Below are 27308 nucleotides of genomic sequence, written 5' to 3' on the forward strand. Positions count from 1 at the left end.
TGTAAGCATAAATATACAGCATTTAAATATACAGCATTAGCTACATATACGTAGCAACTTAAAAGCTTGAATTGGCCTATGAGCATTAACTCATGAAGCTTCACAGATCATGAAACATAAACACTATTATCTCTGCCTCTGGGCAGGCAAGGCAAAGAGGTTAATAGATAAATCTGAAAAACAATGGGTGAAACATTTTTTATTTGGGAATTTTTAAGTAAAAATGTCACTCATTTGCTGTTCAGCTTTGAGGGCAGTAACTTCAGGTACTTCTCCTATTGACTTTACAGTTCTCTGAAGACGTAATCCATCTGGTCTAAATGCACAATTCTAGGGTGATTTCATCATCTGCAAGATTAGATGCTACTGAAGCATGATTTGTATTATCTTAAGCTAGTTAGGTTGTAAGTGATAGTGACTAGAAAGACAACACAGAAGAGTGGCTCAAGACATGATATTTGTACCATATATGTATAAAATATCCTTGGAGATATGCTTCTGAGCGTGACCAAAACTTCCCCAGCAAGAAAGGAGAGTTCTGTTAATCAGAGTTCTCCAAGCTGTGGTTTCCTGTTGGCCAGAAGCCTTTCAATTCTTGAAGAGGCTCAAGATGCACTTTTCTGGGGGGTTCCGTGTGGATTGTCACCATGTGAAGTAACACTGTTCTTGTCAGAGAGGCTTCCTTTTTCTGACTGGTATTCTGAGCCGCCTAACTCTTGCAATGTGTAAGCAGCCTGCGTGCCTTGAAACAAGCAATTTTTGCTTTATTGAATCTTACTCTAAACAACTGGCCCATAATTACATGGGTGCCTGATGACAATCAAGAAGAAATTTATCGCAGCTTCTTATGTTGTGCTGTCTAGTACAGCTCTCTACTAAAGAACATGTAATTATTTGAAAATTATTGATGAAGAACTGCTGATTCTAGTTCAGTTCTATCTCTATCGTGAGTTCTTCGAGTGATTATTTGTAAATAAGTTAAACTTTTTGTGTCTCATTTTTTGGTTTGTAGAAAAGGAGATCATAATGCTTCTGTTTGACTGCAGACTATGCTACACAAACTGTCTTGCTGTTTCTTGCCTATATAGAGCAACAGAAGACTTCATTCTAATCTTGGAATGTTCTAATTGGACTTCATTCCAGTGTTGGAAATGAGCTTCAGAGTTCATCACCTTGCTGCCTTGAGTATCTGTAGTTTGGAATCTTTTTGGATGATTAGATTTTAAAGAGAAGTTGACACCTACAGCAAACCACTCATCTTCTTCCCATTCTTTCTGAATATTTTCTTGAAGTTAAAACTCTTCTTACTATTTGGTTATGCATATTTGAGAAATTGGCTATACGTTTCCTAACAGATTTGAATGCTGCCTCGGTTATAAACTTTGTGAAATATCAAGCACGTTAGTGCTTGTGGAATACTTTTAAGGCATCTTACTTGCATAACAGCAGAAACAGTTCATTCCACAATATGCTGAGTGCTGGTTGTTGTTGTTTGTTTGTTTGTTTGTTTGTTTTTTTGCAAGCTTCATCTGTCATAATATGTGCAGGTATTGAGATAGGAGAAAGGAAAACAGAAAAACTTCATGTATTATTTTTTTCAACAATGCTGCACTTATATATACTAATGCTTTAAAATTCTAACATGAATATTAGAGTAGTTATCTGTAGCATTTGAAAACTGTGCTACATTCAGACTGCTACTAGTTTATATTTAGTAAATATTTGTGTCACCCTTTCTAAAGAATTAGTGTACTATTTATACTTTTTTTTTCCATCCCCTCATTCCCTATGGTAGCTACCAGTACTTAAGGAATAATGCATTTATCCTCATTTCAAATTAAGTGTAATGCATTTCAAATTAAGTGCTGTATTAATTCTAATAACTTTCTAAGTGCGTGCTATTCACCACTTGCCAGTTTTTGATCAGTGCAAAGAGCAGTTGCAATGTTCCTTGGGGCCTTCTCTCTGCTTTCTCTCATTCTCTCCTTCTATAATGCTGTTTTCAAATTTCACCTTCTCTTTTTTTTTTTTTTCTTGAAATCCTTACTCCAGTCTTGCATCTTTTGCAAAGGAATCAGCAGTATTATGTAAATCTAGTAATATACAGACATCTCTGTGGTGTCAGGAGAAACACACTGAAATTAAAAAAAAACATTGTAAAGACCTCGGGGCTGATAATTTAGTTAATATGTTATTACAAATTCATCTAAAACAATTTGAAACAATAATATTCAATTCTTGGCATAATGGCAGAGATGTATTTATGAATTACATGAGGATAGTGCAAGATGTCACATCTCTTTCTTCCACTGCAAGCTCTTTCTAAGAAGAAAGGGATAAAATAAAAAACACAAAGAAATGTTTGTTCTTTTAATTTCTTGTTGTTTCCCCTGTATTCATCTTATGTATGCATTCAGGAAGTAATTCAAGTTTTAAAACAAATCTGAGTTATTTGTATACTTCACAAGATTTTTGATATATTTAATCGTGATTTTATCTTTCAACATTTTAAAAATGTAGAGACTCAGATTAGTATAAAATATTTGCTGCATCTCAGTAACACTAGAAGATATGACATAACTCATTAATGGAGAGATGCTTGAAAATAGATGTTAACAACTGAAGAAATATGGCAGTGATTTTATTATAGAAACAGTTTTGACTGCTTAGTGACCCAAAAGTTGGAAGATGAGAATCTTTGGTTTGAATTAGTTCCTCCATTCTCATCCTATTAATTATGTAATAAATGAATAAACATAAAGGGGAGTTCACTTTATGAAGTCTCAAATACATGCCTCATCTCTGGAGCCTTTTAAGCAGCTATAGAGTGCTTCCTAAATTATGCAGTGAGACTTTGAGCTCAATACATGCTTTTAATTTTTCTTTGTATTATTATTATTAGAAATCATCTTTCGTACTTTAAACATAAATTACAATTTTGTCTCCAACTGATGATGATAATATTTTCAATTTTAGGATATCTTGTATTATGAGCAGCTCAAGTCAAATGTGATTCAGCATGACCTTTTAGTGGACAGCTTGATTTACAAAGTAAGTAATCCATTAAGTGATTTATGTAGTCATCACAGCAGTATCTTGTTTGCAGTTTTTTTTTGTTTGTTTTCTTTCTTTTTTTTAACAAAGAAAATGTTGCATAGTTTTGTTTTAAGAAGTGTGAGAGTGATTACAGTGAATTATTGTAATCTCTCTCCTTGTTCCTGCAATGGCTCTTGTGTAAGACATTTGTTTAAACTGTAGAAGAAACAGTCATAGAGAAAACAGTAACTTCATTTTGAGGAATAAATGATTTCTGAAGTAAAATAGCACTGGGGCCCAAATGATTTTGTTTCAAATTTCAATTCTAAATACTTCAATAATCCACTTAATATCTTGGTTTTGCATTTTACATATGGATTATATGCTTAACCATAAGCTTTTTCATTATTAAATGGTGAAACAGTGTTTCCTACCATTGTGTTTAGTTAAGTCTTTCACCTTCAAACTGCTTCATTTTTTAATTTCAGGATGTAAAGCTAACAGCAAGCAATGATGACTACTATTTTGTATTTGAGGATTATTTATATCAGGTATGTAACTTCATTTTTCTCTCAGAGAAGCTAGAGAGCACACTGCTGTGGCAGTATATAGCAGGACCCTCGACAGATGTGTTGGCTGCATTATGTATATCTTCCCTTCAGAGTATTAGTGCTGCAAACAAACCTTGTACGTTTGGACAGATTAAGCATGACTTGCTTCTAAAAACTCCTGAAGGACCCTCAATCATCCTTCCAATACCAAAAATATGAAGTCAGCTATATTCTTTCTTTTTCTAGCTTGGTAACAGTAAAAATGAATGAATGAACAGAATAACAGATTAACAGAAGGTGTGGCACACAGAGATATCAAGAGTTGAGAATTTCCAGTCTAAAAACAAAAACATTTCTTTATAGCTCTTACTGTGACGTACTGCAATAAGCACAAAAGATATTTTATTGACCTATTTTTAAACTGAACACCTTGGTTCTGCGTAAGGTAATGATGTGTATGGTTACTTCTAAGCTTCCTCCCATACTAAAGCTGCTACTTGCAATAGGGAGTACAGCTAATTTATGTAGGATTATCTTCATTGCTGCCTGTCAGATACCATTGAACAGAAGGAGATTACATTTATGAATTTCCTAATGTGTACTTGATTGCAGTGTCAACATAAATGTCATGCAGCAAACTTCACATTCCCTTGTTTTTTCCAGTTTCATTAGTCACACTTGTTAGGCCAGACTTGCTTTTTTTTTTTTTAGAGCTACGTGAAACAGTTCTTCTTTGATGGTAGTATGTAAAACTGCCAATAATATGGAGAACTAACAAAAACTATCCTTAATGTAGTTTATTCCATATGAATAAAAAAATGGGGGTTACTATTTAAACATGCTATTCAATCATGTCTACATATGATATTTTTAACATAGTGGTTGTTTAAACATTAACATTAAAAATCACAACCTCAAAAAACTATAGTTTATTTTACTTAAAATAGTTACAAAGGTAACATCTGCATCTGATTTTTTTTAAAATTAATTACAATTAATTTTTGTTAATTAACAACTCCACAGTGACATATCTTGGATTATCATATCCAATAGTTTATCAGACATTTCTGTACTTAATAAGGGGTTGTGTCATTATTCTTACAGCAGCATCATTTCTGTGAATGAAAAAAATAACGTACAAAGAGAGAAACTTGTACATCTGTGACTTTGTGTCAGATGTTCTTATTTTAATACTTGAATCTTACATCCCTCATAACTAGTATGTGCAGAGAGCCTCACCCAGAAGTTTCAGTGTAGTCAGAACTCGTGTTTGGGTTGGAGTCTACTTCTTATAAAGTTACGTGCTCTTAAAGACCTGCAGATTCTGATGCTGGGCACTGTAATCCCCCTCTGTGGGCGAGAGAGGCTTCAAATAAGGTTACATTCTTTCCCCTATGAGGACAGAATTTATGTCCCTTCTAGATTAGTTCCTCTTTCTTTCACCTCAGTTAACATATACAGAGAATTACGTTTGCCTGTGTATTGTTATTGTCAGTTGTATTTTGGCAGCTGTGAAAATGACCGTGTATTGCACAAAAATAATATTTAGCTTAAACTGTTCAAGATAAAGGAATTATTTATTTTTTAAAAGATGTTTGTATCTGAGAAGTAATTTTGAGATTCATGAAAAGGAAATTTCTCAAATATACCTTGCTTCCAGAAAAAAAAAAAAAAAGAGTGGTCGTCAGAGGTCACAGTTTTGCGTGTTTTCTTTCGATAATGCTGATCGCTGGAAAATGTTTGCAATAATTTGTTGAAGGAAAACTCCATTTGTTTTACTCATAAGAAATTATGTAGTAAAACACCATATAAACAATTCCACATCTTACACCTTGGCTACAGTTTAAGGAAAAACTGTTGAAAGCTGCAAGAACAGCGGGCTTAGTTATTTAAGTCAGCAAATTGTAGGTTGTTTTACTTCTGCCCTCTTGTGTCCATTCTGGATAACACAGTCTCTCATTGCATGAAAACAGGAACATTTTTTCAGTTGTGTATAGGATGAGATTCTTTATTGTTGTGGGTTTTTTTCTTCTAGGAATGCTTTTAATATTTAATTTTTTAATCAATTGCTATGAACAGTAAATTGTTTCTTTACATAAGCAGTGAAAAATACAGATGTATTTTGTAAAATACAGTATGGATTTCAGAACTTAAGTATATGACATGAACATTCTCACTTGTTCTTTTGGAAAGTACTGAACAGTGCAAGCATTCTGCAAAGCTCATGGGAATGGTAGAGAATATGAGGATCAGTCCTCTGGAAATGCATGTATATTACAATGTAAACTATTCATTTGCATATGCTCCTACTTGGACTTCCCTAAGTCATAGTAACCAAATGGAAAAATGACCTATTAGACATCAGAGCAGCCAAGTGCATGCACTGCACTTTAATTACACAGCCACTTTAATGACTGTGATTAATGGGAAAGGGGGAACTAAGCAAAAACTGAAGACAGTACTTTTGAAACATTCCAGAATGTTCCAATGCTGATTATTCAGGTGTACATCAGTATGACATGACAGAAGGGAGTAAACTGCTTCATAGAGGCAAAGAGGAAGACTGGAGGATGTGGGTGTTTTGCTGACAACAAATGAATGTGAAGATGTTATCATAGCAAACTCCAGATGAGTCTAGAAGTTTTAATGAGACACTAAATGGAGCTGGTCAATAGCCTTCAACCATATTAGCGTTCTTCAGTAGCATCTTACAAGTGCTAATGAAAGTGGGTGCGTGAATCTCTATTTGGCATTTCTTTGTTGATTGTCAGCTGATTTTTTCTGTGCTGTCTTCTACAGGTATTACTCTGTTTTTCACGAGATACTTCAGTATTGGAGCACTTTGCTTACAGCAGTGCTACTCCACCTAAATCATACATACAAGGTAATAGGAGTTGTTTTAAAAAAGAATACAGTATGTGAATTCCTTTTGTGTTCATTACACCTGTTAGACTGCATTTAAAAGATTATCAGTAAGGAACATCACGCATCCAGATGACATCTTCACAGGTTCTATTACTGCAGTTTAGAAATTATTGCATTACACCCAGATTGCAGTGACGTAATTTTATGGTAGTTTTCTGTGTGTAATTATTCAATGCTTTTCCAAAACAAATTAAAACCCCATCTATGACAGTATAGTAGAATTGTGACATCTGTCATCAGCTGGGATAGAAATTTATATATACATCATTGCCCTCAGCAACTTCAACAGATTTACTAACTGGAAGTGGGGGTAGAGTGTTATCTTCCCAAAGCAGTGCATTTGGAAGGTATTTGTAGACAGGAACAGAACACGTTGCTGAAGAACATTAGGCTCTGTTACATTGGCTGGAAGAGTACAGCTCTACCAAGCAGGCTTACACAGATTTTTTTCATTGCACTGTGTATTCCAGAGTTTTACCCTGCCTTTGGATTTATTTCTCTCTGAATCTGATTTTTTTATTTTTTCTGGTAACTTAATAGTCTTAAATTTATCACTTCAGTCCACTTGCCCTCTCAGCCAGCTTCTGCCGTGCTTCTGAGCTCTACTGTGTTGTTTCTTAGATCAGCACCTCCTTTGGCTTTACCCAGAGATTCACTATTTTGTCTTTTTCCTTGAACCCTTCAACCATCCAATGCCTTTTTTTTTTTTTTTTTTTAATACAAATATTTCATTTAGATTTACCTTCTCCATTACCATTTTCTTCCTTGGTCCCTAGTTCTGGTATATGTAACCTAGTGGATACCAAGTACTTTTTTTTAGCATAAACTCTGCACACTTTGTTTTCCATGTGCTGCTACGTGTGTCACTAGAGCCAATGATTATTTTGTGATTATTTTTTTCTTCCTTTCTTATTGCTTTGTAGGTCTTCTCTCTCTTTGAATGAATTAAGCAGCTTACTTTACCTACTGCCAGAAACTAGCAAGGGGCTCACCTGAGAGCAGAACAGCAGTGGGGTCTGGGTCTCATTTCAGGCATAGAGCCATGGCAGCCCAGAAACACTACTATTCTATTTATTCCAAAGCAAATCTGAAGAATGAAGTTGCTGAAATCTAAGTCTTTGCTGAGCATGTGCAGCATAAATCTGCAATGCATGTAGGTCCTATTTTTGGCTAATTTTCCAAGAGAAATGTTTCATGCTAAAAATAATCACCTTCCAATTTACACTCCCAGTTACAGGCAAGCAAACAATTGAAAGGAAAAGTAAAATTACTTGGTATTTTAATGAAACAATTGATTTTTGTAATTGGAAAATACTGGATTTTGTTTTCATGGTTAGGGGGCAAGAGCTTCACAGATTCATTTTGAATTTAATTCTGTCAATTTGTTCTATAGGAAAATATTTAAGTCCAAATTAATTTGAACCTGGCAAAAGTTCCTGTGCCGTTCTTCTGTGTAGAAAGAACAAAATGCAAAGAGATCTGCAGGACCTGGGAATATCCTATACATTTTCACATAAATTGTAATAGTTGAATTTCTCATTTTAAAACAGAGAAATAAAGAAAAGTTTTTAAGTAATTGTAAAATGCTTAAAAACCTTTTTTATAGTGCTAAATAAATTGTGAAAATTTTATAGCAGATTTACAATACTGTTGACTACTGTGAGATGTTCATTTTGCAGGGAAGAGAAAACTGGCATGTTTAATCTGTATAGTCAACGTTTGTCTTAATTATTCTTTTGTATCCAATAGATCACTTCTTTTTTGTTTTGATTTATCACAGCTGTACCATGCATCTTCCTCTCTGTTGAACACTCAATGAAGTCCTAAATATCTGGTGTTTTATCTGTCTGTTTTTATCTGGTGTTCTTCTGCCTTTTTAAGTGACTTTCCTATCCCTAAATCAGCTTGACAGACTTTTCCCTCTAACTTAACTGTCTTCAAGTACTGCAGCAAGCACCTTTAGAGCTCTGTAATATTACACCCCAATCAAAATTCTTGTTCTTTTTTTTCGGTTGTTTATCATCCTGCCTTGTTGGTGCTGCTTTTTTGTTTTACATTTGAGCGTGTGTTCGTCCTATTGCATTGCTTACATGCTTTTGGACAATATCGAATGATCAGTAACACTTGTAGTTATAATTTTTATAATTGTCACTTAAATCTGTTTTTTCACTTACATCTATACACCTTTTAATAATTGCATTGCATTTTAATTGTTTGATGATTCACAGGAAAGCTTGGAATAGAAGAGTATGCTGTTTTCTATCCACCAAATGGTAAGAATGATACTATTGCCTCCTCTAGCGGTAGGTTGGAAAGGTACAGGATATGTTTTTCCTCAAATACGTGTTAACCTCTTTTTCTGTTTCAAAGTGTGTTTTACTGTTATTCTGCCAAATTCATTAATTTAAGGGATTGAGTTGGACTGAAGCTAATGCAGAAGCACAGTCAGCCTGTTGTTAATAGTGACATGAAGTTTGTCACTATTAGAGGGAAAGAGGGAAAGCAACTTCTGGTGCGGCAGCTTGTACTCCAGTGACCGAGGATCATCCACTTAGAGGATCTGAAAGATACATCCTGATCCCCAGCTTTTCAATGCTCTGTACACCATGTTTGAAAGTCACTTTTCCTTTCAAAATTAGCATTCATTTTAGAAATTCAGATCTAACAAATCAACTTTAAATCAATATCATTGCAGTTGTTACATCAGTTGTTAATTTTTTTTTCTTCAGCTTTTATTTTGTTCATTTCAGTTCTGATCTGTTGAAACCTCACCCTATTTTTGTGCCACATTTAAAACTCAAGCTCACTGCTATTGCTTTCAAGGCCTCACATCACCAATCTTATATCCTTATCTCTGACCTTACCTTCTGTGCCTTCTCTGTCCCAGTGATGTCAGTGATAGCATGTTTGTTTGCTCCCCTTTGTTCCATTTTTGCCTCCACATTTCTTTGCAGCTTTATAGCCATGAAGGTCCTTATGACCTCTTGTCAAAACAGTTCCCTCTCATTGGTCCTGTGGAAAATTAATGAATGGGAGCTGAGATCAGTTGCAAAGGAGGAGAGAACTGTCATACAGCTGCCAACTCCTCTAAATGTTTTGTCTGAGTACTATATAAGTAACTATAAGTTACTGGAAGTCTCGGCCTTTTTTTTTTTTTTTTTTTTTTTTTCCAGCTCCCTCCTTGTCACTGCATGACATTTACTGGTTGTCATTTAACTGAAATTAGGTTCTGATTTCATCAGAGCTTATCCTTAGTAACTTCATGGAAACAGCTTTACATGGCTTTCTAGGAACTATAGCATGTGTTACGGTGCACCGTTGGTGGTAGTGAAGTAAATAATCTAATTTATCTAATATCTAAGTATTATTACCTAATACTTAGATACAAGCTAGAGATCTAAGACTGTGGGTGCTATAACAAAGCTATATCTTATCCCTGTAGTGGGCAGAATACAATTTAGAAACAGGGGGAAGATACATGGATAAAAACACATTTCTAGCATGGATAAAAAAGCAATTTAGAAGAAGAATAGTAAAAGGAATCTTTGTTTTCTAGGTGTCATCCCATTTCATGGCTTTTCTATGTATGGTAAGTGTGATACTTAACAGTCAGGGATTTCTTTTTATTGTATCGTAGTTTAAGGCTGTATGTACTTTTCTTTAAATAAATTGCTCTCTATATTCTATTTTTGTGTATACAAAAGCTTTTCTTCCAAGCTGCTTCTACTTCCTCACATTATGATTTTATATCATATGCTGTTTGAGAGCTAATCACTGAGCTGTTGGCCTCCAAGTCAAAAGTAGATTTTAATGTATATGACTAGAGGGACAAAGTTCATTTGCAGAGTCCTCTTTTTCTAATGCTTCGTGTCTTCTAGGTAGACCAATTTATCTGTCAGTCTTAAAAACGTGAATTATGTGAAAGGCCTGCTGCTGTATTTGTCTTCGAATAGGAGTTAAAGGACTGTTAAGTGATAGGTTGGTTGCTGTTGCCTTGCACGGAAGACAGCTTGATTATCAACAAGATTTCCAGGAAGACAGCAGAAAAATCCCCCAGTTCTCAGATGTAACAAGGCATCAAGACATGTTATATAGCAGATGTATTGCAGAGAGGTGCTCAGACACCATGAGAGCATGTGCTACGGGTTTCCAGAGGTGGTGATGGTGTTGGTCTGTTTGTTTGGTTTTTTGGGGGGGGGAGGGGCGGTGCGGTGCAGGATGTTATAACAGTGGTATTTGGGCTAGCAGAGAAGACTATCCAGACTATCCTTAAAATGCCATATTTAGCTACTGTATGGGAACTGCTGAATCATGGCCTGAACCTCTGATTGATCATCTGAGGCAGGCAATGAGTCAGCCACCGGAGCACAGGTGAAGGCAATTCACCTGTGCTGCCAGAAGGAGTGGAGCCTGGCTGCACCTCTCCTAGACCCATTTAAGAGCTGACTACCAGTGGGGAAGGATCTCTTTTGGAGATCCCTCCTCTGGAGTTTTGCAGCGAGCCCAAGATGTGGGTAAGCATTCTATCTATTCTCTTTTTTGTTATTATAATCTGCTTTGCCAAACTCTTTTTTTTTTTTTTCATAATTATAACATGTTTATATTCATTGATTATACAGCTACTAATAAAATTAAATGATCCCACTCCTTTGACTATCATAGAGAAAAGGCAATTTAAGTATGAAATGGAAATTTGGACCTGAATGGGGAATGTCTTCTGAAGTAAGAAGCAGCTTGGTTATACACTCCTCTTTAAGTGTTCACTAGGAGGCTTTCAATTTCTTCCATGAGAAACTGTTTTTCAAAATGTTTGGATTTGACTCTACCCTTTAGAACAGCGTTATGAAACTGGGTGCGAGCCTCTTCCCTCCCTGCTTTCCCCTTTTACTTGGAAAGGGCACAAAATAGACAGGCTGTGAGAAGGAGAGAGATTAAAAAGGCAGGCAGCAGAAACATTATAGTATGAATCCAAGCTGTGCATGCAGCAGCTGAGACCAAGCAGCTGCTCTAGGTGGAACTACCTGGGACCTGATGTAAATGTCGTATACATTTGCATGTTTGCACACATACTGTCATACAGTGCCACTTGTCAGGCACTGTTCTCATATCCTCCTGGCCTTTATGTACAAAAGCACTTTGCCAACTCTTTCACCTCAGTCTTCAATCCTTACACATACACACTAGTAAGACCCTCTGCTTTTCTCAACCCAAAGTAAATATTTCTTTGAACATCTCACTTTGCCTTAGTGCTGCTGCCTTTCACACACAAGCGCCGTTATTTTCTAGTAAGCCATCTTCTCTGATTTATATACGTAAGAGAATGAATTCACACAATGCAGGTTCTAAGTAGTTTAGATTCTTGAAATATTAAAAACTGTATGCTAGAATGTATTCCCTTGCTGAACTTCGTACTTTAAATGGTAGATTATTTTAACAATCTTTGAATAGTTTCTATAGCATAAGTTTTGTAAATTGTGCTGATATGTATCATATGGTTTTCACCATACTTCATGCCTCTAACCATTGAATTCTTTTCGCAGTTTACAGCGTTGTGTCAATTATAATTCTTTTATCCTTTCAGTTGCTCCACTTTGTTTTCTGTATCATGAACCTGCCAAATTGTATCAGATATTCCGTGAGATGTATGTGCGTTTTTTCTTCAGACTCCATTCCATCTCTTCTCATCCTTCTGTAAGTTCATTAGGAATTAAAATCCAATCACTTAATATTCTCTTTGCTATAGAACAATATTATACAGTGGCATAATTTTTCTCTGTGACTAAATATATCCTTATAATGTATTAAAATATTTCAGGCAAGCTTGGGAAAGGCGTTTGATATCTTTTTCTATCTCAATTTCAGTCTTTGCTACAGAACATAATGCACTTTATGAAATTATGTGTTTTCCTTATTAGGCTTCTTAATTCAAGCTGTTATGTAAATACAGATTCTGTCCTGTTTTCATTGATGACATGTAATTGCTAACTTAAGTGCTTTCTAGCATAGATGAGCTATTAGGTAGTCAAATATACACAAATATCTTTTCGGTGAAATCATGTTAATGTCTCTTTCTTTAACTCAATCATCTTTGAATGAAAGCATATGCTTTTTGTCATTATTAGATACTGGAGAGACAATTTAAATAACTTTACGTTCACAGCCAGCTGTTTTAACTGTTTTTGCTTATCTCCTATTTTTTAAGAGTAGAACATAGTAGATGCTTTTCTCTTTTTCCCTCACAAAAGGTTGAATAGTTTTTTTTTTGTTTTTTTTTTTGAAGCATTTCCTGGTTAAAAGAAAATCCTTTCCTTATATTTAATATGCTGTTTTGAGGCTGGCCATCGTGCCTTCGGTCATTAATAGTGGGGAAACTGGTTGGACAAGTATCTGTTACCTTTCGTGGTAATTTCTTAAAGAAACTTTAAAATGCGTTTTTTTTTAACTATCCCCATTGCTGTTATCTATTTCTCACATCCTCCTTTTTTTTAATATGTAAGTGGAATATCATGGAAGTGGAAATATTTCAAGTAGGACATTCAAAGTAGATTCTGGCATGCAGCTGAGAGCTGAAAGGGGTTATCAGAACGTACAACACTGCTAATAGATACATAAAATTTTAGCTTTAGTGACTGAAGGCATTAGAGTTGCTCATGCCCTGCTTACCTGAACTGTATATTGTATCGTTAATAGTGTTTTATTTCTTGAATTAAAAACTCATGCATACTTATGTGCCCGTACTGTTTTTTCAGATTTGACAGCATGAGTGTTAGTATTCAGGATGTGATCTTGTTTCACTAGGGCATTGTGTCATTGTGTTTGCTGTTCGAGACTCTTCTACAAACTCATCTGCCTCAGCTCTTTTATCACCTTCGAGAAATTGGGGCTCAGCCGTAAGTATATCTTACTAACTTGATACAAATGTTATGGATTAACTGTCATTAAGATGCTGCTTGTTCTGTTGTGTTTTAACTTAAAAACCATGAAAATTATTCCAAACTGCAGGCATGGATGTGCCAATTTTCCTTGAAAGTAATTTGGAGTCCTTTGTCTAACATCGTGTATGTACATTAGGCATTTCTTTCAGTATGTTCTATGAATAAGAAAGGGTAATTGCTCTTTGTGTTTATATAACGAATAAGTGTTATTAGGTTAAGTTTTAATAATTCACATGAGATCTGATTGAACTAAAGGAAGAGTAGAATATTTTTATTTTTATTTACATTGTGATATGCTCATTAGAGCAGAAACTATTGCTGGAAGAGAAGAGAGCAGGTAGTTGTCATTCTCTGTAGTATACTCATGGCACCAAGTGCAATGGAATGTGAAAATCTTACTGTTATAATCAATATTCATAATAGTAGCAGAAGCTGATGAAACGTTTGGAGTAATAAAATCTGAGGATCATTCTAATTTAATTGTTTGGTCAGAATATTTCGGTGATAGAGGATTTGTCTAATCATGGGAGAGAGAAAAATCTAACTACTACTGTTTATTGCTTGTTTGCAGGCTACGAATTTCATTTAAATGGATGGTACGAGCATTTTCTGGTTATTTAGCTACAGATCAGCTCCTGCTCCTGTGGGACAGAATCCTGGGGTACAACTCCCTAGAAATTCTTGCTGGTAAGGGAATTAGTTTTACAAAGTTTGGTAAGTCCATGTAGATGTCACAAAATAGACTGAGCTAACGTGTATTTGCCTTACAAGAGAACTTACAAGAGAACTGCAAGTCAAAGAGAATACCTTTTAGAAATGGTATAAATACCACACCTCTAACAAAAACATGAAGTGATTTTTTTAAAATATATTTCTTTTTTATAATTGTTTTCTGTGGTAGCAGTCCAAAAGTAGTGCTCTGAACAGAGCATAAGATGTTCTCCTACCTTCAGTGGCAACATTTGATGTGGCAACGATTAAGATTTGAATTCATCACCTTTCACAAAATACAGCATTAATCTTATGGGAAGTATGTCTTCAGTACTTAGCACAACTGAGAGTTGTCCTGATTTGCTGTAATTCTTTTTTAAAACCTTGTATTTTATGAGACTTTGACAGTTCTCTACTTTTTATAAAGGAAACTCTGTCCTAAGATTTGTGCAAGGTAGAGGCTTCCAAGGAAGTTATGTGTATCTTCAGTTGGATCGCAATTTAAATACAAGGAATGTGAACAGAAGGGTAGTTTTAGTTCCATTTGTAAGAGACAGCTATGTAGATATGTACACCTATATAAGAGATTTCAAAATGAATTAACATTTTTTCTAGTTATATAGTGCTCACAATTAGAACTGTTGTCATTTTCTAAGCCAGTAATTTGGATTTACGTAATAAAATAATTGTAAATCACCTTGTTTCCTTGCAGTTAAAAGGGATTCATCTTAAACACAAGCATTTTTACTCAAACTTTTCTGAAAGGATGTTTGTTGTCCTGTCAGTTTTAGTGAATAGCCAAAGAAACTCAGACATTGACATTCACAGTATATTATTATTCAAAATCAAACTAATTCTTCTGGGGAGAGAAAAATGATATTTTAGATCAAGATTAATAGATTAATCCTAACCACTAATCAATAGGTCATCAACTTAAATATTGGTTTGTTGGCTTTTCTTTTCCTTCCAGTCCTGGCAGCTGCTGTATTTGCTTTCCGAGCAGTCAACCTGATGGAGGTGACATCATTGGCTGCAGCTGAAGTAAGGATAAGTTTCACTTTGAGGAGATTGAAATAGTTTCTGATGCTTTGCCAGCCACAGTAACCTAAGCCTCACATGGCACGTGGTACATAGTGCAAATGTTTCTGCCTAAATTCTTATCTTAGATAAAAACTAGATAAATTTTGAACATGCAGTACATAATACTACTTCTCTGGAGTAAATGGAAGTAGAAGTATATTTATTACAGAAATGTGAAGTTATCAAACTTTGTTGTTTCATTAGCACTTTTTTCTGTTTTATTCTCAAAATATGTTAATGGGATATATTGTTTTTAAATCTACTGTGGAGGTCTGTACTTTTTTCTCAGTATATTTTACTGTAGCTGCTTCTGTGCTTTTTAATATTACAAAGATTTAACAAAACTAATTTTGTTAATATTGAATCTGAAAATTCATTGCAAGTAGTACCATTGTACAGATAGGAAATGGAAAAAAAAAACAAAACCTCAAGATGAAGTTTATTATTGTTTATCTGTGCTAGTTTGTTAAAATAGATTTTTTTTTTTCCCAAAAAACATTGTAATACATATTTTTTAACTTTGAGAGATTGTGATTGTCTCGTTTTGTTTTATTTAAACATACTTCTTTTAGAAGACATTGACTCCTTGAGCCATTACATTGGACTTGCCTCACAAGTACTAGCCAAGCCACAGGATGAGGATTCTTAATTCCCAATTATTTTTAGAAGCAAGTTGAAATGTTAGACCGCTTGATGCCCTATATACTTCAAGTAAGAGTAAAGGCTAAAATAAAGTTGCTTAGTTTTATATATGTAAGCATATGCTTCTTCTTTCAAGTGTTAAGATGAAAAATAAGGCAAGAGAAGTTTTTGGCATACTGAAGTAAACAAGTGTAATTTGTTTCTAGTCAGATCTGAAACTAACTATTGTTATGAGTCAATACTGAATCTTTTTCTGACTTCTTTAGCTGCTTTAAAGAAATGTGATTCAAATGCCAAGTTTAACAAGCCTTTTGGGTTTTTTCCTAGGCTGTTCTTGCTGACCTTTCAACCCTGAAGGTTATGCCACTTCTTCAAATCTTCTTGTTTGCTACTGTTACCTGATCTGCTTCAACAATACTCTACTGCATTTCCAGCCTCTCATGAGAAGCTAATGATCATCTATGCAATGTCTGCATAAAACCAAAATTAAACTGTATGTACAATATTCATTTAGAAATCTTAATGGAATTTTCTAGCTGAAAACAATAACTTCACACAGAAGTGTGTGTAGTGCATGCTGCTGACTTTCACTGCAATGACGGTTATTACTTGTACATTAAGAATGACAACTTGTGCAAACAAATGATTATGAATCAGTGTCTAAAATGCATGTAATATATAATAAATAATGTAATTCTTCACTTGAGTGTTGTGATGCTTATGTCAGAATTATAAAAGTTCTCTTATAATCTTAAACTTTTTAGAGCTCACAGCTTACAGTATGTCAGATCTGGTACTGTAAATTGAGAAAATGGAGATACTTTAATTTCTCTCTCAGGCGTCTTCTAAACTCCTTCCCAGAGTCTCATCAAAGGCCCCATGTTGTAAAATATGTTCCCCTGTAGAAGGCTTGAGCATAGCTTCCTTCTGAACTTGTTGAAGCCAGTCCATGCATGAGCCAAAATATTCCCCTGAGGATGATGCCAAGAGTTCTTTCACAGTACCCCACACCCTTTCTAGGAGGGCAGCGTTATGCCTTTGCCAGTTTTCCAGCCTTGGTGATTCAACAGCTCAGGCTGCAGCTCAGAATCCAAACTCGTATCAATGTGTGATGGATTTTCACTACACTGTCAGGCTGGCTTGTTGTCTGTTAGCAAGTATACCATTTTTGAAGTCTCTTCCAATTTTTTTCCTTTGTCTCGTTTAATACCAAAGTGGAAATGACTAATGTGATTTGATTAAACATATCTTAATCTGTGGAAAAAATCAAAGTCAAAAGGACATAAGGGGTTATGTAGCCACTGAGTTTGCCATGGCACTTCTATCTTCATCTAAGTTACGTAAGATGCGTTACTTTCAGAGTGACCTATTGATTTCCATGGAAATGACAACAGACATAAAGAGCACAATAACATTATTTGATAGTGCAAATTTTTGGCTACAAAGCACTTTTTTCTACATAGTTGCCACCGTTAGCTATGCATTTTCACCAGCAATGAATAAGAGCCTGCATGCTATGCTCATAAAAACCTGCACCAATGGAGGTGACCTGCTCTCACCGCTGCTGAAATGTACCACCAGCACCTCCCTGTATTTTCATCTGCTGTTTGTTCTCCATAAACGTTCAGCAAGTGTCAATGAATGTCAGTGGGTGCCATTTTTTCCACGGGGAGGAATTCAGTGACACACTGGTGGAATTCAATGACACACTTCATGTGCACTTCTGTGTAGAATGCCATTTTGTCAGACTGCCCCTCTACTGCCATCTGTTGCATGGCAATGAAATGTAACAGGTTATATGTGGTAAGATTCAACTTCTGCTGCCATACGACCAACACCTGCCTCTGATATCATGGGCTGACAGCGTAAAATAGGAGGCATTATTTTCAGAGCAGCCCATGTACATATATGTATTTGTCATTTGTGGTATGTACTGAATGTGTGACAGTGAAATACAAATCCTTTTAATTTGTTCAGCAGTTACCTGAAAAGTTGTCTTGGCCATAGTCTCACCTTAGTTTGAGCTTTATTTCTGTGGTTCTAATTATGTCTACCTGTATAATACAGGAAGAAACCAACTCAACCTTTATAGATTGCTAGTATATTTATAAGGCTAACTTTTATTAAAGTAAAGCTTTGGATTCAGCACAATCAATTCTTATTAAGAACGAAACTATTTAATAGGCTTGACATTGAACAAGAGTGTTTTTAACAATTTTCTTCTGGATGACAAAATAAATATTTTCATTAATATGTGACAGAAGCGGTTTTAACATTTTTACCAGAGGCTTTTCTAGACACTTAGCTTTAAAAAAGAGGACACACATGACAACTCTTATCTTTACAGACAGTATTACCCTATTTTACATATGGGGAATGGAGGCATAGAAAGATTAAGAGATTTGCTGAAGATTACAGAGTAAATTCCTAGGAGATGAGTAGTCTCTCCTGAATTCCTGTTTATATTTCAGGAAGCTCAGCTTGTGTATTAAATGCAGGACCTTATTTCAGGACAACATATCATGCACACCTACCTCTAAAAATTGAGCATTTTGCAGTTTTTGAAATCAGTGAGGCTTGGTACCAACTTAGGAGTCATAATGTTACAAAGCATTCACAAGAACTGTGGCTTCATAAGGTCTTTACAAGGTTGCCGTCGCTTCAGGGGAATTAGAAGTGTTTACTAAATAGCAAATGAGATCCCATGAAAGCCTGGTGACCTTCTGTTCTTTCCCATTGCTCAAGTGTATGGTGTAGAACCTGGCCATTATTCTAATCCATCCCTTGTTGGGCTTTTATTCTCAGTCTTTTTTTTTAATTCTTTTTTTTTCTTCCCATTTTCAATAGTTTTGAAGGGAGGATAACTAGGAAAAGATAGAGACTACGGGATTATTGTTCAAACAAGGAATTCTGTGAATCTTAGAATGTGGTCTGTTTTCTTGTGACCTGGCATCTCATTATTCATTCTGACAGTCTCTTTTCTCCCTTGTGTCCCCTCTACCTTCCCCGCTAGCATTCTTGCTCTTCCTTCTGTTCTTTACCTTTGTTTCTCCTGGTGTCTGGACAGGGGATCTTATTCTCTGCAGCTAGCGTGGATCAATGTGCATCATTGGCCAGACCAGTTGTGCTACTGCTCCCTCAGCCTGGGATGATGCTATGCCTCATGCTTCAGGCTTGGTCAAAGGCTTCACTGACTACCTGCAGCTCTTGAACCAGGGATTGTATGGACCAGCTGTGGCAGTGAATCTCTTGAAGACCTATGCTGACTTTTATTGTATGTTTTAAGTTGTCATTTTTGTGACACAGACATAGATGCACGTAGGAATAATGAGTATAACTTCTTTAGAATAAGATTAAATACAAACTGGATCCTTTCCTTAGATTCCAACTGTACTCTCTTAGAACTTTCTTGAAATCTGTTCTTAAAAAATTGCTTTTACTGGGGTTTCATTATTTTCATGCTTGCATCAGTTTCTTCTTTTAGTTCCAACAAAATATTGTGCTTCAGTTTCTGGGTGGTATTTGTATTTTTCATCTCTCTTGTTTAAATAACACTCGTTCATTTCAAATATTTATAAAAATAAAATGACTGGCTTCTATCTCACTGTTAGATACTTCTACTAGGCAATATTCATTTTTTAAGTGTTAGCTCTGGAGAGTAGTTCAACCCTGTTTAAGTCCACAGTCCTTCCAGACTTCCAAATTCATAAAACTCCCTTTTTGTTTATGCCATTAGAAACAAGGGTCAGATTTTGATATAAAATCATAAATAAATGGGCACTTACATTAATTTAAAGAGACTTAGCTGAACTTTGAATGGCTCAATTTAACCAAATTGTTTTCCTTACTCTGTTTCCCCCATATGAAATCAACATAAAGAGGTGTTTCAGTACAAGAACCAATTGTTTCGATATCTCCAAATAAAGATCGATTTTTACTGTTTACCTTTAGAATTCTGGCTATGATCTGTCAAAGATTTCTTGTAATTTCAAATAGACTGTTCAAAAAAATGCAAAAGCAAATAGGCTTTTCTAAAAATGTAACCAAGTTATCTTGTTTCAGTACTTCCAAAAATATATTGAAACTTTCATCTTGATGGCTGGGTAATGGAACAGCTGAATAACTAGAACAACCTCTACTTTTTACTGGATTTTTTTGGCCACAGGAACAAATTTTATTGTGGAACAAATATTATTATTGTTATGAGAAATGCAGTATGGAGATTGTAAAACAGCTAGATATCCCAGTAAAGGGAAAAGGTTGGAAACAGACATTGCTGTTGATCATCATTGCAAGATGAGTGTTTACATGTTACCAGAAACCAGCAAAAAATTGTACCCAAAACTCTATTTTACTCTCTTCTAACTCAAAGAAAGCCAATGAATTTTATGCAGTTCTTCCAACAAGAATGAAGGGATTTTACTGAATAGATTGCTGTGTAGAGATCAAATATGGGAATGTAGTGTAGTGAACTGCTTATCAGCCCTAAGTAAGAGTTTATTTAAAAGCTACTGAAATATTTTGCAAAACTGTGGGAGTCTGTTCTCGATTGGGAAGAAGAGACTTTCTCCTTTATCTGATCAGCTATTCTCCTTTATCTTTGCTATTCTGTCAGGTATTTTATGCTAGGAAATGGGGGAGGGAGGGGAGGATGCAGGAGTGGTGAGAACAGCAGGGCTCTTCCTTTTCCCTCCTTTCTTATAGCCTTTTCCTGTTCACGCCTCACGGTGACTGCTTTCATCCCCAGAGTGGACACTGCAAAGGCAATCAGTCCAAACCAGGGTTTGAGATTAGCAGAGCTCTGTATCTCATGTGGCCGGCCACAGTCAGCTTCCTCTGGCTGCAGATAGCTCATGGCGAGTGGCTGCTGGGCCAGAGCGCAGCAGGGCCTGGGCTGGGCTTAGCGGAGAAGTCACCCCAGTATGAGAGGGGAAAAAATGTCTCCTTTCTCTGGTGGCAGCTTGCAGAGGCTCCAGGCTCTCTGCACAAGGCCACTTCTGTTGCAGGGCACCATGCCTGCCAGCAGTTCTGTGAAAGCCAGGGAACCGCTGGCTGCCATAAAAAACAGCAGGAACTGAGAGAGCTCTGGGATGGCAAATGAGTTCTGCTGCTGACTGAAATCGGTCATAGATTTTTGTTCTTAGCTTTTTCAGTACCTTAACAAAAATGCTGGAGCAGGGAAGATTGGTTCGAGCTGGTGGAATGGTTGCGCTTTGCTTTAAAACAGTGTTAAAATTTCTCATCTTAGTGTTTTTTTATTGGTCAGGTCATAATACCAAATGACTGCCATGCAGACTCTAATCACACTTTTGGGAAACGTTTCAGGATGCTTGTGTCTCTGCGGATGTCATGTGGTGCAGCAGCATCCAGCAGACGTCAATGGGAACAGAGCGAATATCTGCTTAAAACACTGTGTTTGCCTTTGGTTCAGTGTGCTTTGCAAAACTGCAGTGCATAAAGTGCTGTAACGTGATCTAATCGTCCTAAATACTGGCTTGAGATCAGTCCTAAAATGGTGGCAGGATGGGTAATGCTGCTTTTTGGCAAACCATTTCTTTATTTGTTTATTTAAGACTGCATTCCAGCCCGAGGAGGTTTACCTGTTTCTGCACCGTATCAGACATTACAGCCTGCAGAAGATGAGCTTCACGTTCTGTGAAGTCGTCTTTCAAAATCAGTGTGTTGTTTTAGATGCTGGACTACTGATATGTGCTAGCAATTATCTCTAGAGAATTAGCCTTATGGAGGACCACAGTGCTTTGCCACATGACATTGTGTTTGGCCGAACAGTTTGAACAAATTGTTTCTTTTGGGATTATGACCAAATAAATGGAATATTTAACAAAGGAGTTAAAATATTCAGTTTATGTAAGACAAAGCAGGCAATCAATTTCTGTGCATTGTTTTAAATGACAAAAATTAGAATAAGATAGTTAAAGGCAAAATCTGCTGTAGCAACAGAATATGTTTAGTGGATATCTGACAGTTTATTCCACGAGTGCTACATTCTGTAATTCTTTTCTTGCAAAGTTACTTTTAGTATAAAGTTATGCTCTTAATGAGTCTAGTAATAAAGAGTAGATCATTACAAATATATGTTGTAAAAATCAATTGTACTTAGTTTGCTCTCTGTTTGGAATTATTATCTAAAGTTGTTTGATTGTATGTCTAGTGTCAAAACATCATCCCTCTCCCTCTCTCTTTTTTAGTGCTTCTGGGTTACAAAAACATAAGCATTGCTTTGAAGCCCAGTTCTGGTTCATTAGTGGAAAACTGGCAGTGTTACAGCTTGTGATGAAAGCTCAGGGTTCGTGTTTACTCCACAGCTTCCTACATAAGGGCATATTTAGACATTCAAATTTAGTTTGTGATACACTGGAGATATTCTGACCATCACATCTTGGAACAATCAATTTCTTAGGCTGGAGGTTAGTCTGTGTGTTCACTCAGAGTTCAAAAGAAACCTGTTTGAGACCATAGTGAGAAGCTTGGCTTTAATGGAAATCACACACAGCTGTGTATGTAATTGCTTTCAATCAGGTAACGGAATTATTTCCACTGTTACATGCTATCTAAAGTTCATCCATATTTCTTGGCTTATGTTGAAGGAGAGATCAAGACACTAGTTTGTACAAATAAACTTCATTTTGTGTACAGTAGATGCTTATGCAATGTTGTAGAACATAAGGAAAGCAAAAAATAACAGTATATTTTCCAGAGAATGAGCAAAGAGCAGTGAAGTCTGGATAAAAAATGAAACAAAGATCATCTTATGTGATATGTAGAAGATCAATTTGAGATGTTAGCAGCTTTAGACTTTTTTCTACTTTGTCAGACATTTCCTGGTCTCTGCTAATGGTGAAATTCTCCTTTATATAAAGGTCTTTATATAAATAAATGTTTGTATTTTCTTAGTTCAGGAGCAGAAACTTTAATTCTTCTAGTTATGCTAGCTGTGTTTCCAACTCAAGGCTAGCGTTCTTATAGCTAAGCAATCAGTCCTCTCTACCTTTATAAAGGAAAATGCCATCTTTTCTTCAGCAGTAAAAAGAAAATTGAATGTAAAATGTTACAGAATACAGCTATTTATGGATATGTTTTTTTTTTCACAAGTTACAAACAATTTAATGAAGAATAATGAAGAATAGCCTCAATGTTTTGCTCTCCTTTTGTAGAATTTACCATAAATCTTTCAGAAAACTGGACCCAACCCAACTGAAATTACTGTATTCTCAGTGCAAAAATAAGTCATCTTTTCAATTAGCTCTAGACTGAAATTTTGCCCCTTTTTAGGAAACACCATGGTGAGAATATTAAATAGCAAGCACAGGGTAAATATCTCTTTTCTGACTTCATTCCAGACATTTAGCCAGAGAGATGGTTATTGATACTGCTCAGGAAATTGTTCCAATGCAAACAGGTTAAGACTGCACGCTCTGCTTTTGGTGGTTCTGGGCCATCAAAAGGCAGGGTTATTATGGGACAGAAGGCTGTATTAACATTTTAGTGAGGATTAAAGCTGGGCACGTTAGCGTTCTATTTTCTTCATACTGTTTCTTTTATGTTTTTACTAGCCCCCTTATTTCTTTATGAGTTTATGGGCCACCTGTTGTCTAAAAGGCAGAGCTGTTAGGATTTCAGAAGTGCACCTCATCTCATGCTCCTCCTTCCAGCTTAAGACTCCCAGGATGTGGTAACTGCCCTGCTCTAAGGAGTAACACCCACTGTCGTAGTTCATGGTTTGCCACCATGCCTCTCCAGTAATTCTGGACAGGTGCCACAACTACCTCAAGTCTGCATAATTCAAGAGGCATTAGAAACCTAATATTTGGGGATTTGTAGCTAAAAAACTGTTCATTAAATTTGTCTTTCTTCTTCAGATTACAAAACCATACAGATTGTGGTACCAGTCCTGGAGTGATATTGAAACTTTTGAAGGATCACAAATACTAGTTCCAGATTAAGTGGAACATTGCTGGTGTTAGCACAGCTAATCCCACTGGGAATGCATCTCTGGAGCCAAACACTTCTCAGACTCACTCTTCAGTTTTTCAAGATTGGTTCTGAAGATATCCTCTAAACTAATAGGAGTGTAAATATAATGATAAATAGAAAATCGTCAGGAAAGGTTTACCCACTTCCACTGGATGTGCAAGCAAGCTGTAAGCATTCATACTTATGGATGTTTACCAGGTATATCGCTTTCAGTAAGGCCTTAAAGTTACATATTCCTGTGTCCTGAGGATATGAGGTAAGACATGAGGAAAAACACCAGCTTCATTTTCTGCTGTTCACAGGAAACTCACCTGCCTCCTGTCCTGTCCTCTCATTTTGGCTGCAGCTCCCCCAGCCCTCCTGCTCCACCAGGGCTCCACTTCTCTCCATGGGCTGCAGCTCCGGCTGCTCCTGAAGGTTCTGTCCATGCGTTGTGGCCTTCAGGCCACATCTGCTGCTGCACCTCGGGCTCCTCCATGGCTGCACATGGAGATCTGCTCTGCATGGTGCCTGTGGGCTGCAGGGGAACAGCCTGCTCCACCCTGAGCCTCTCCTGGGCTGCTTGGAACTTCTGCTCTGTGCCTGGAGCAACAGCTTTCCTTCTCCTGCACGGACCTTGGTGGCTGTGAGGCTGTTTGTCTCACAGTTTCTCACTCTTCTCTCCCAGCTGCCATCATGCTGAAGTTTTTTCCTTTCTTTAATCTGCTTTTGCAGACCACAACTAGTGTTGCTCATGGCTCAGCTCAGGCAGTGGCAGGACCCCATTAGAGCCTCTGGAAAAGGCTGTGATCTGACATGGGACAGTGCTGAGCTCTGCTCACAGAGGCCATCCTGCAGCCCTCCTGCTACCAAAACTTTGCCATACAAACTCAGTACACTCATTTAGATGTCGAACTTTTAGCTGAACCCTTCCCTGTAATTTCCCATACTACCACAAACGGTTTACAAAGAAACTCCACCTGTTAAAACCTGTTACTAAGTATGGGTAGATAAGTTATATAATGGTTGTATCAGAGAAAGCTGACAAACTTCGTCACTGAATGCAGAACATTTTTGTCCCACCCCTAACCAAAACTCCTGATGTCATCATGCAGGCAATACGGGGGAATAAAAAAATCTGAATTCTTTGAATGTCAGTCCTCAGAACTCCAGTGCTCAGAAAAGCTTAGCACGCTGCACACAGTCTCCAACTATCACAACCTGCAAAGCAAGCAGGAACAGAAATAAACTGTATGTACTGTTTCCAAAGATATAAGTTTTATACGAAATTTTGCTCTCACTTTTTTTCTAATTCTTCTGAGAAATACAGCTGCTTGTTGTGAGTCATAATGTCAAATGCCCAAGGTTGTATTTGCAAGTAGGAAGACCATCTGTTTCCAGCTTTCTTGTAACTGAGGATATGGCCTCCAATGCTTTTTTTTTCTTTTTTTTTTTTCCTATTACCTAAACCAAAGAACACACACAAATAAATAAATAAATAAATGAAGTAAAGTGAAATGAAGACAAAATGGCTGTATTTTATTTTCTCAGCAATGGTTTCTATATCTGCTTCAACATCCTGGGTGATTTGAGACTAGCTGTCTCTGCCTCTGCGGAACGATCCTATTTATGATGTGACACAGCACTCAGTACCTGGCCGCACATGCCATTGCGGTCTGATGGATCTGGGAAGAGCTCCTGTTTACAGGATGTGCAGCTTGCCTTCAGAAATTCCAGGAAACAATCTGATTGCTGTGACCTCAGAGCAGCCATTTCAATTCACTACAGACATCTGACAATAGAATTGTATTTACACAAGATATATGATTTCACCGGGTTTTTTATTACTTTCTGCTAGTTATAGGTCTTAAGAATATAATCCCACTTAATTTCTGTCCTCTGAATGAGTGGTTGGCTGTTCCACCTTTCAGCCAACAGCTGCTAGAACCACCAGAACCACATCTGAAGTAAATCTCCAGTCACTTCCTTCTTGCCTCCACATAAGGGCAAATATATTCTTTGTTCTTATCCCAAATATTTACCTAAAGAACTAAATGATTTCCATTTTAAACAACTAAGCTGACAGCATTATTCTCAGACCTTGCTCATTCAGACAAAGAACAGCACTACATATTAGGAGCTAACATGGCTTTATTTAGACAGAAAAAAAATATCTTAAAGTTGCTACGTAGATTAGTGATAATGCAGCATTTCTCTCGGTTACAGCTGATCAGAACACCTCTCCCAGCTGGAACAGGCAGACTCCATCCTGAATGGTTCTTGTTATAAGTGAGTAGAAAAGCTTTTTTTTTTTTCCAGTGAAACCATACCCAAGCATGCCCCAGCAGACAGTCTTCACTACTTGCTGTGAATATATGAGCACATGCTAAATTACTATGCCCAAATTCATTTTTTTTTTTTTTAAATAAATTGTGGGTTCTATTCTAACATCTCTTTTGGTCAGTGTGCTTGTTATAAAAAGCAAGTCCTGTAAGTAGTGGCTCTTATCATCTCCTGATTCTTTCCTTGTTTGCTCTCCAGGGGGAAGGAATAGGCAGTCACAAAGCACTTATTGTCTCAATGCCAGGTAAGGGGAAGTTTAGATTTACTGAGATTTAGAGATGGTAAAAGAAATATTATGTACATTCTGGGATTCTTTTCTTCATGTGGCAAATTATTTGTACTTCCATCCCTCTGAGATAGCCTTTTTTAGTGACTCATCTCTACAGCTACTGCTTCTGTGTTGAAATTGGTTGAATTCTTACCAGCTTGAGAACAGAAAGATGGCAGCCATGTTGTTTTACTGTACAGATTGGTTGTGTAATATTGCTGCTCATTAGACTTTAAGAACGGTCATTTAAAGTCAATCTTAAATGCAAACAAACTGATCATGACTTTACTGAGGATGCAAAATTGTCACAATTAAAGCCTTCTTAAAATTTAATAACACGCCTGGACTGTCTGGCAACAAATATTAGCTGGGAAAAAAAGAGGGGTTATAGTGAGATAAGTACATCAGATAAGGAAAGGGACACATCTAGATCTCACAGTTTGTCTCTTGGCAATTCTCAGAATACTTCTGATCACTATAATTTGTAATGTATTAATTCCATAACTGTTTTTGTGTTACTCTTGAATGTCCTTGTAGCTGTCAAAACGTATAACAGCCCATCATTTTGTTGCAATCTAACCGTCATGCCAAATAATAGTCAGTGAGATAGGAAGATTTCTGCTTGTGCATCACTAATAAGGTTGTGTCCTGGCAAGCTGTTTGGCTCCTGCTACAGATTCCAAAATCAAAGCGCTGCCTCAGATATTTCAGTCATTCCTTCTGTCCATTGTTTTCCTTCAGATTTGTTATCTCTAGGTATGCCTCAAGTTATTGTGTAAACAGATGGAATAGTTGTTTGTTTCTGAAATAAACAAAACTCAACCACATTCTGAACAGCCAACA

General features: G+C 36.5%; 1 protein-coding gene across 5 annotated transcripts in view; it reads left to right on the forward strand.

The window, feature by feature from the left end:
- Positions 1-16581, forward strand: part of TBC1D19 (TBC1 domain family member 19) — a 58975-nt gene extending 42394 nt beyond the window's left edge. For all 5 annotated transcript variants that reach the window (XM_042812714.1, XM_042812712.1, XM_042812715.1 and 2 more), the window contains 10 exons: positions 2977-3051; positions 3525-3587; positions 6387-6471; positions 8741-8785; positions 10069-10101; positions 12094-12203; positions 13311-13402; positions 14019-14134; positions 15129-15199; positions 16208-16581. In XM_042812714.1, coding sequence (XP_042668648.1) covers positions 2977-3051; positions 3525-3587; positions 6387-6471; positions 8741-8785; positions 10069-10101; positions 12094-12203; positions 13311-13402; positions 14019-14134; positions 15129-15199; positions 16208-16282 — 765 coding nt within the window. In that variant the 3' untranslated portion in view covers positions 16283-16581. The remainder of the gene's footprint in view (positions 1-2976; positions 3052-3524; positions 3588-6386; positions 6472-8740; positions 8786-10068; positions 10102-12093; positions 12204-13310; positions 13403-14018; positions 14135-15128; positions 15200-16207) is intronic.
- Positions 16582-27308: the final 10727 nt, after the last annotated feature.

Source organism: Centrocercus urophasianus, unplaced genomic scaffold, assembly GCF_019232065.1.
Source record: "Centrocercus urophasianus isolate 14NV4802_14NV808 unplaced genomic scaffold, USGS_Curo_1.0 seq_13, whole genome shotgun sequence".
In the NCBI taxonomy this organism is placed as follows: Eukaryota; Metazoa; Chordata; class Aves; order Galliformes; family Phasianidae; genus Centrocercus; species Centrocercus urophasianus.